Raw genomic sequence first — 10,780 nt, forward strand, 5'->3', positions numbered from 1 at the left:
CCGACGGCGGCGGAGTGGCGCCGCAACTTTTAAAGAGCGACTTCACACTCGTCGCTGGCCGTGACGAAAAAAACGGCGGTGTGAAATGAACCGCTACGCCGTAAGATGCCATAAGTTTAAGGTCCACTCGAAATTTTTTTTATATTATATTGGACGTTCGATCGGATATCAGAAAGTATTTTCACACATGAATGAAAAAACGAATTTCACAGCTCGACTAGAAACCGTGAGACGAATCTTTTGAGCCTAATTAATCCATCATTAGTACATATTGGTTACTGTAGCACTTTGTGACTAATCATGGTCTAATTAGGCTTAAAAGATTCGTCTCACGATTTCTCCTATAAGTATACAATTAGTTTTTTTTATTTTATTTATGTTTAATACTCTATTTAGATGTCTAAAGATTCGATACGATGTTTTGGAAATAAACAGGGCCTAACACACAAGATATGGATGGAGATGATTAACAGCACATGGAAACTAATTCCACAAACCATACATATACAGACGATCAAGCCTCTGTTGCCCTGAAAGAAACCACTACTTGCACAACTAGTTCACCAGTAAGCATTTCTAGCTGCTGCTTCTTTTTTTTTTCCATTTCTTTCTTTCTTTTCACTAGCTAATTAAGCTACTACGTACTTACAACAAAACATGATTAGCCGGGCTAATAATTCAGAAGTTAGGAATTGCTGGGGGGAGAGATAGGAAGCCATGTAGGAGCGGCTTCTCATGTTCTAAGCCCCTGCAAATTCCTTTTTTTCTGAAAAACCAAACAAGAAAGAAAGACCCCCTAAAAAAGCAACATTTTCTCCCATTTTTGTCATCCGATGACCTCGTCAGGAAAGGTCACAAACCTCGTCCGTTTCTGCAACCAAAAAGAAAAAAAAAAGATTAATTAAACCCCTGTAAAATTTAGACAAATCCAGTACATGATTTGTCCTAAACTTGAACTAATTAAAACATGCATGAAGTGTAGGATACTGAAAGGCATCATTTATTTTTGGTAAAGCTATGTGAAAGAAAAGGATGGATGCGTTGTTGGTAGCCATTGACAAAGGGAGCCCATGTGCACTGAGAGATCAGACTCAAACCAATCCTTTTCTTGAGTTGATCTTCAACGATAAGAAAAAAATTAATTAAGACGTGCCTAATGATTGTCCGGACCACTAACTACTTTGGGCAACGTCTTCCTACGTAATCAAGTAAATGCTTTGACATTACCCAGTAAATGCTCTACCTACACACTCTGCTAGTATGCTCACCTAAAGTTTAATCATCCCAAAGAAATTATATGGCTAAACTGTAATTATTGTGGACATCAGGATTTTTTTTTCTTCAAAACGTACTTACCTACATAGAGTATATGATTGTCATGTAGAGAAAACAAAACGTTTAAAATCTAAAAAAAATAAAGTTCTTATACGGACATGGAAATGAATTTCATGTTTTTTCCCTCAAGATTGATATTGCTTTCCCAGTACATTATTTTTACCCTTCGAGCCTCCTTGAGAGCATATAGCCAGGTTCCTGAAGTCGTTCAATTACACATGAATCCTTAGAGATATTAGGTCATGTTTAAGAGAGCTTATGACAGTTATAGTCTCTCTTGCAATCTCCATCTTTCTCGAACGATAAGTATCTTTATCAAGATTTCAAGAATCAGGCATGTTTTTCGAATGGTTAGCATGCTTAGCTGCCTCTCAATATCCGTTAGCATGTTTTTCGAATTGTTAAACAGTATGTTTCATGGGAAATCTTTCTATACAACAAATACTTTAAAAATCAATTAAATTCACTTTCAAGATTTCAAATTAATATTCAATTTAATCAAATATTAATCACATCTATCATTTTGGACGTGACTAAGAAGCTAAAACCAACCTCTAAAAAGAACGTGGCCCCAGGAGGTACATAATGCAGAAAACAAGATACTAGAACCTCCACCCCACCAGCTATTCCTGTGAATTAATCGACCTTATGCTCATCCGGAATCGTACAGGGGTTCGGTAGAAATGCATAGAAAACGGCACAGACCACGCACGCATGCACAGTAGACTTTGCTCCCAAACTAATTAAAGTCAGCTGTTTACGGATCACAGGTCGCTAGAACTGGGTCGTGATTGGATCGCTTATTCAAGGAAAAAAAGTTAAACAATATATTTCGAAAAATGTTTTATAAATAGAAATTTTATATACGTCTTTTACTGATATGATCTAAGTTAAAGTAAAGACTACCCTAAATCAATTGCAAATTTAAATTTAAAAATTAAAGTTTTAACCTACAAATATAAAAAAACGAAATGACACGACGTCAGCCTAATCTAAATGAAAAAACTGAAAAAGAAACCATGTTGAAAATACACCAAAATTAACTTGAAAACAAAAGTTAAAATTAAAATTTCAAGTTATAAGTATGATAGGAAGCGAAATCCTTATGATTTGGGATCAGCATCGATCATTCATGACGACCAGCACGGCAGCTAAGCCGTGGCCGTACGCCGTACAAAAGTACAGTAACTTGTACTACACCACTAATTAGACCTTACCCTAAGCTAACGAACGCTCGATCGAATCTTTTGAAATTCTTTGCATAATCCGGCACATGCACGGCCGACTCTCTCGGCGAGGTTGGCACCAGCCTTCCTTACGCACGCACGGTACGTACGTGTCGCGTGATTAATTAGCAGCTTAATTTATGTCTCTTGCTGGCTAATTATCCGTATCATCGATCAGTCTACGTACGTGTCCGTTTGTGACAATCGCTGGTAGCTTGCTGGTTAAACAACTCCATTGTTAGCTGGGTTAATTAACTCGGATCGATGCGATCATGTGCACACTACCGGAATTAATTGACTTGACCCCGATGTTAATCTTGACTTCATGAATTATGTTTGACCTACCGAAGCCGTCCCAACGGTAGCACGATTATCCCGCGATAACCACGAAAATTGTGAAAACCAATGTGAGTTTGTTTTTTTCCCAAAATTTGGATTCAAATTGATAGTAGGAATGGTTTTCTCGTGGTTTTATAACGGTAATTGCATGGTTTAAAGTCAAAATCATCGCTTGTTGAACCAATAGTAAAGGTTAAAAATCTGTGGTAGCAATGGTTTTGTCTCGTGTGGTTGAAGTGAAAACCGATACTTGTTGAACCAAGGAAATTTTGACTTCAAATAAATTTTATTCAAATGACACCGTCCGTGTCCCAGGAATAAGCTTGGTTACTGTAGTTATCGTGACGGTAACCAACAATTTATGTGAATCTTTTTCTTGTCCATCCACTATCTGTACCGAAATGTTGTTCAGACCGATGAATGTACTGTTTCTACTGAGTTCAAATCAAAATTAGACACTTTCATGTAGACCATTTATGAAAATTCCCTCTCTAATACAAAATTTCGGGTGAAATTTGTATGGTCTAGCCGTTTAGGTGGTCATGTCTGCGCCAAGAGAGAACGGAGGAAGGAGCAAGAAGCTTCGGCTAGCTTGAGCAACACACATGCGCACCACATCAGCCAAGTGCGTGACACACGCCCACGAGCTGAGGTGACTCATAAAAGGACATGCAAGAAAGGATGGCCGGAAAAGATGCGTTTTGTGTCTGCAAACTTATCGCAACTTCAAAATTGCCACGCTTGATGCTCCTAATTAAAAGAAATATCTAAAACCAAAAAGTGTTGATAAGAGTTTTTCAATGATTAACTATTTGGTTCATCAAATTTAGATTATTTCTTTTATAGGTTTTTTCCGTCCTATCTTAAGGTATCAAAAATTTTAGTAATGGACTAAATTTTTATATAAAAATATGGTAAACCTTGAATGGTAAATAAACTTTTTTTTATACTTTAGATACGATGTATCTTTTTTCAAACAGGTAAACGGTGAGATTTTTTTCAAAATCTAGAAGTTTTAGAAAATAGATCGAATAAATCCCGTTTTCAAGTTTATTACAGTGAATACTTATTTAATCACACATAAATCACAGAGCTTGTCTAATAAGACGAACGCCTGTTCGGGTAATTAGATGTGCCCGATGCGGTCTTGGTCAACCAAAATTTTCAGATGAGCTTGGTTGATTGGCACATGCAACTCGATGTGTGGTAAGGATTTCCAAGTTTTTGGGACCTATTTGATTTGAGGGAATTTTAAACAGAAACTAAAGCAATTGAACTGTTGTATGTAAAACTCCTCCGTTGCAATTTCAGTACGGGAAATGTAGTTTTTGTATTTGAGGGGTCTGAAATCTCACTTTTGAAAGTATAAGCCAAAATTCGAGTTTTTAACCTTAAATTTAGAATTGATTTTGTATTGTTTCATTATAGTTTATTTTTTAATCTTGGCTTTTAGATCGCTAAAAATACATGTATAAAAGTTATATACATAAATTATTTTTCGTTTATAAATGTTATTTGGACCAAATTCTAGGCTAAAGTTAACCCTGTAACACGTGGTAAAATGGATCAATTGTTGTCATATATATTATTATCCAGTGGTTATCTTGAAATTTCAGCCTAATTAAAGGAGAGCACATGCAAATGCAGACCATGCAAGTTGCTGTGGCAATGGTAGAAAGAATGACGTCACGTGGCAATTCTAGTGACGTGAGCATGGTTAGAGAGAGAGAGAGAGAGAGAGGAAGATGCTTACCTCTTTCTTCATGGCCGACGTCTTCCTGCCCGACATCGCCGACACCGGGCCGGACTTGGACAGCGCCGGCGAGGGAGCGCCGGCGCCGCCCTGGTCCCTGGCGACGCACAGCTGCATGATCTTCTCGGCCGCCTCGGCGGCGTCCTTGCTGTCCTTCATCAGCCGCGCCACCTCCGACTTGGGCAGCCGCATCCGCAGCCGCACCGCGCCATCCACACCGACCTCCACGGACGACGGCCTCCCGGACTCGCCGGCTGCGACCGCCCTGGCCGCGGCGGACGCGGGCATCACGGACGCCATGTCCGACACCGTGCGCCGCGACAGCATCAGGCTCTCCAGCCGCTCCCTGGCGCCGACGTGGAGCGCCCCGGACCACGTCTTGCGCGGCGCCCGCGGGTCGTGGTCGTAGTCGCCGCCGCCACGCCCAGAGACGCCGGCGCCGGATGAGACGCCGCCGCGGGGGAGCTGGACGAGGAAGTAGAGCTTCCCGGGCTTGAGCGGCGCGTCGCGGTCGAGCGGGCGGGCGCGCACGCCGAGCCGGCGCACCTCCTCGGACTCCAGCAGCTGGTGGCCCGGGTGCCCCCGCAGCGCCGCGCCCGCCGTCGCCGGCGTCTTGTACCGGGACGTGGCGCCGTCCACCGTCATCACCTTGGCCACGCGCCGCTTGCCCGCGAGAGCGTTGCCCATGGAGACGTTCGCGGCGAGGTCGGGGTGGGTTCGCGCGTGGCACGTGAAGGAGGAGGAGGAGGAGAGGTTGGAAGAGTGAGCGGGAGAGAGAAGAAGATGATGAAGGGGTTATATAGGGGTACATTGCTGGGTGTGCTTAGCAATGGAGTCAAATATACCCACCATTTTAGTTGTTTGTTACTATGTGATTTGTCACTAACTCAAAAAAAAAGGGAGATAAAGATAGATACTACTTTTGTTTTTAGTTAGTTTGTAGGTATTCCCATGAGGTAATCAGAAAGCACAAATTTTATACTTTTTTCTTTTTACACAACTTTATATGTTTTTGGTGAAAATAGGAGTATGGTATTGTTTTGTCTGATTCATATATGACACCTAAGGGCTGAATTGATGAAACAACACAAATAATTCATGGATGTGTTTCTATCCATGTTATTAATGATTTAAAATTCAATGATTGAAATAAATTAAAATAAAAAACCCAATATCAACTCTAAAACACACAATGTTTCAAAATTTAAATTTTGGCTATGGCTTATGAGCTAACAAGCAGACAATAAGAGCATATATTATGATATATTATGATGTCATGTGTTAAGGTCTATATATCTTAGCTTTTTTATTATTCTTGAACTGGTATCTTAATTAAGTACCACATTTTTTTGTCTAAATACTCACTAACTTTAGATATTAAGTATCTCAAGGTATTAAAATTTACGCTGAAAATTGATACCTTAAAGTACTTCCTTATATAATGTAAAATTTTCGTAGCTTTGAAAACGTGTTTTTTGTGAAGATTTCTCCGTCACCTTCTCTTTAATTAAAAAGTAAGTAGGGGCTATCTAATCGATCGAATTCATACAGCTTATATCTCATCTTTTCGTTTATGGTTTATGCTTATCTTTTCGCTTATGTTTATACTTATAAGCAAAATTTAAATTTTTAATCTTAAATTTAAAGTTGATTTTGAGGTTTTTTCACCAATTTTACAACATTGCATTTTAGATCGCTAAAAATACGTATATGAATTTTTTATTCACAACATATTTTATTTAGACATATGTAGTTTCCCTTCTTTTTTCATAAAACAACCAACCAATCATGGTTTATGAATTTTATTACTTGTCCAAATGTGTTACATGAAAGCCAAAAATACGTCGAGTGCTTAGGTTTGCATGGCAACCTAAGTATTCAAGTTGCCAAAAAATAATAAGTTCAAATTTTCAGTTAGCTGGCGCAAACCCTCGTGTAGGTCAAATCGAAGAAAAGTCTAGCTGCTCACGATATCCAAGCTGGACCTTAATTGAACCAAATATTTTTCTCACAAACAGTGGCTAAAATAAACCAAAACCAATCATATTCAACTCGCCCGCATTAATTTTAACAGATCAACGACGGTTCACGAACATCCTATCGAGGTTGGTTCCAGCTTGGATTGCTCATGATCTTGCGTAAATTTTAATTTGTTCTTCTGTGAATTTTGACGAACTCAATCACAAAGCGAGAGCAAAAAAAAAGAGAGAGAGAGATGGGTCAAATGATGCACAAAGAAATTCTGCATGAAACGCCGGGTTTTCCTGAGTATCGTGGCGTGCAGGTAATTAATTAGCCGTTGCTTAATTAAATTCGTGTTAATACTAGGTCTGAATCTGACCTGTGACCTCTGATTTTCTTTGGAATTCCAGGTTATCAGGGATGATAACTAGAAGTTCTTGACCAGTACTGAGATGAGATTGTTCAAGAGATTGGAGGATAAGCTACACACATGCAGACATGCTCCCTTCCGTTCCAAAATACTCGCCCTGTTTGATGTTAAAAGGCGTTCTATTTTTTCTAAAGTCAAACCATCGAGTTTATGGAAAAATATTTTTTAAGCTATGACACTAAATTAATTCCATTAAATATGTTGAGACTAATTTGTTTTGCGCTTAAAATGTGGATATGTTCTTTCTATAAAAAAAGAAAAGTCAAATCATCTTTAATATGAAATAGGGAACATAAAAGTATTTCTTTATAAGTATTCTTGGGCATTAATTCCAATGCCACGGGAAACCTTATATTTTAGAACGAAGATAGTATATGTGAATATTAAAGTTCTTCTAATTGGTACTTTCTTTCCAAAAAAATGTGGATGACGTACGTTTGATGGATAATGGGTGCGTTTTAATCTCATGAGAGATTCTAGATTTTTACTTAGACTCTTAACTAATGTATTTCGTAGAAAAACATTTTATATAAAAATTTATCATATGATATTTCCAAAGTAAGATTTTCATTCTGTAGTAGTTCAATAAGTAGATAATGTAAGATCATAGTCATGATCAATATTCTGTGATGAACAATTGGCTTATAAATTGATATAATTTGGTTTGAAACGGTTATGGTGTTGGTGTGAGTGTGTGTGGCTAATGTGGGTCAGGTTGCGATATCTGTGCCCAGAAACGGTTGGTTTGTCTCTATGTGTGCAGGTGACTTGAAATCAACTGTGGTCAATGGCTGTTAAGGACCATGGCTAGGTTCAAGAAGGAACCGAGGTTTGGATGGTCAGGATGGACCATGACAAGGTTCAGGGAGAAACCGAGGTCTGGATGGTCAGGATGCCATGTGACATGGTTGGACTGGAGTCATGATTCTCGGAAGTCAATATCGGTCAACGGCTAAGCTCAGAGAGGAGCTGAGATCCACACGATCGAGGATGCCGGATGACGATGTTGAATACGAGGTGCCACATAGTGGAGAAACACCGTGTGGAATAGAGTTGGAACGGGCTTCACATGTTGCATTTGTAAGCACAGGAAAAATCGTGAAGTAAATTGGATTAAAATTGGATAAAAATTAGATGAGAAAAAGGAAAGGAAGTTTGCTATAGTACGTGTCGCTACAGTACTCGCGGGTTACTGTACCAGTCGGATTACTGTAGCAACGCCACGGGTACTGTAGTTCATGTATTCGGATTAATGTAGCAGGTCGGGCTACTGTAGCGGCCGTGTTACTGTATCGCCGAGGTTTGGTTTTGGATTCTAATTGGAGATAATTTTGGAGATGAGTCCTACTAGGATAAGGAGTCTGATTCCTAGTCAGAGATAGTTTTATTGATATAAATAGATACCGAGGGGTATATTCTCAGTGTGCTTTTTGGAAAGATTTTTATTGGTTTTAGATCGATGATTTTGATAGGAGTGCTGTTGGTGCACTTTGTGAATACCAGTTAAACCAATAAAGTTGAGAGCATTCAATCTACGTCTTTTGCTTTTTATCTACTGGTGATTTTCTCGATTCCGACGATCTGATCAGCGGCACAAGAGCGGCGCAATCAAGTTAATCTCAAGAGCGGCATAACCAGATTGGCGGCATAGGAGCAGCGTAACCAGAGGTAATATCAGGAGTAACGTAACCAGAGGTAATCTTTTATTCCCGCTAAAAGATTTTTGGTTTTGGTTCTACCTACCATTCATTCCCTCTGGTAGGCGTGGTTAACTCTGTTTCGATCCTACAGATAATAATCCATCAATCATCCAATGTCAGACATCTCAAACATCGCCAATATCCTTAATTTATGGTTGAGTTAAACACTACACATTATAAATGAACTTGATTGTTTTTGATAAAAGAGATGCGACGCAAATAATCCACACTGGAATTGCTCAGTCACAGAAGAAGAAACTAACACCAGAAGATCAAGAAAATCCCAAGCACAGACTGCATGCGCTGATGTTTCTTGTCATGGTCTCTCAGCTTTTGGCTTGGTATGCAATTTTTCCCTTCAGGAGATCAACTAGTAGTACTAATACTTAATTATATAATCACTGGTGTTACTATGTTGTAACGCGGTTGACATGATCAAAAAAAGAAAAAATCGAGTCTGGTCTACAAAGACATGCATTGGCCTGATCATTCATTCATGACCGTGTCAAGGCGTGTGTACTGTTTTGTGTTAGGTGTTTCTGTGTGTAAATGAGCCCAAGAGTCATAGATCCTAAACCATCTACATGACTCAATCTACTACTCACCTAACCTTTTTTTTGCCCCCAAACATCTAGGCCTAATCATCTAGTAGCAGTTTAACTTTAACTAATTCCATCTCCATAAAAATGAACTTTGCCTAACTTGCTGGTTGAGAGTGAAGCCAATCGGCATACATCTTTTGTATGTTGATTCAGAGGAAGAGAAGAGTTTGTAAATTCTGTTCTTCATAGTTCGATCTATTTGCATTTTCAGTTTACAATTTGATCCCATGGCCTCTCAGTTAATACGCATTAAGAATGACTATGTTAATTAACAGACTGCACCCTTCCTGAAAAAGAAAACTGTTTGATTTTTTTGGTAAGCATGAAATTATGTACTTTTTTTTGAAATAGATGAAATTATGTACTGAAATTACACCAGTTGGTATGAGATTTAAGCGATGCTCATAATGCCCTGACCCATACATGTTCCTTTTTCCTTTTTCCTTTCTCCTTTCCATGCAAAGTTTCACCCTTTTGAGAGCTTTTTTTCTTTAGCTTTCTTTTGTGTTTTTCAGAGCCAGTGGACGATCTTCCATAATGATTCACCAAATGACGATCAAGATTGGGCAACCGACCACTACAACAGCCAATCCATCGATCGTCCTATGATGATGATGATGATCGATCCGATCTGCAGTAGCAAACAATCAATTCAGAAAAATAGATTCAGTGCTTGTTACATGGTCAATCAGAAAGCAGTGATATGATATGATATAATTAAACAAAGAACAGATAATGCAAAGCCGGATTTGAAGCACATTGCCTGATTTCAGGGGATTTTGCCGGTACAAATGGACTCTCACGATGTCAAAATTTTCAACTTGGATTACGTATTGGTAGGCTCGATCGATGTCGATGGAAGTTTACCTGAATTTTGAGGTAAAATGATCTTAACTTTGGTGATGGCTATGTCGTTACATGGAGCGATTAGAAAAGGTAATATACAGCGTTTGGGACAGTAAAACGTTGACTGATATCTGCTGCTTCGACTTTTGGAACTGAAGAGAACGATTTGTTCAAGATTGTTCATCACCTGTCCCATCGTTAATGTCGTTTGCCTGTGCTGGATTGTGAAGAGATGTTGGGCGAAAAAAATCACCGGTCTTTTTCAAAGTTTTGCAGAACAGAACAAATGAAAGGGCATCTAGATGATCCACGTCGTCATACTCTGTTTTCCGAAATATTTCTTTTTTCTGTATGAAACATTTTGCAATTTCAGTTTTCAGAGAAAATTTCAGTCCTTAGATATGTATATATTTATATATATTTCTCTGTTGCTCCTGTCTCAGAAAGTGTGTGACGAGATCGTTAGTATTTTCTTTCTCTTGATGTAGACATAACCATGCACCAAATTGTGTGCTTGCTGTTCAACTCCCTTTGAACATGTAATAACCTTTGTCACCATCTGTTCTAAGTAAGAGCCGTCTGAATAT

At 38.9% G+C, this 10,780-nt stretch overlaps 1 protein-coding gene and 1 long non-coding RNA gene across 2 annotated transcripts; one reads left to right on the plus strand and one right to left on the minus strand.

Annotated features, from left to right (window-relative positions):
• Positions 1–453: 453 nt before the first annotated feature.
• On the minus strand, positions 454–5,427 carry LOC107304893 (uncharacterized protein At1g66480-like). The gene is made up of 2 exons (XM_040527889.1): positions 4,654–5,427; positions 454–871 (listed from the first exon to the last, which is right to left on the minus strand). The coding sequence occupies exons 1-2, from the start codon at positions 5,338–5,340 to the stop codon at positions 827–829; spliced, it is 732 nt and encodes a 243-aa protein (XP_040383823.1). The 5' UTR covers positions 5,341–5,427; the 3' UTR covers positions 454–826.
• A 3,063-nt stretch (positions 5,428–8,490) lies between these two features.
• LOC107304971 lies at positions 8,491–10,504 on the plus strand. The gene is made up of 3 exons (XR_001551032.1): positions 8,491–8,740; positions 8,837–9,086; positions 9,863–10,504. It is a non-coding gene; the product is annotated as an uncharacterized LOC107304971 (long non-coding RNA).
• The last annotated feature ends 276 nt before the right edge of the window (positions 10,505–10,780 follow it).

The sequence above is a fragment of the Oryza brachyantha genome, chromosome 9, assembly GCF_000231095.2.
Source record: "Oryza brachyantha chromosome 9, ObraRS2, whole genome shotgun sequence".
Lineage (NCBI taxonomy): Eukaryota > Viridiplantae > Streptophyta > Magnoliopsida > Poales > Poaceae > Oryza > Oryza brachyantha.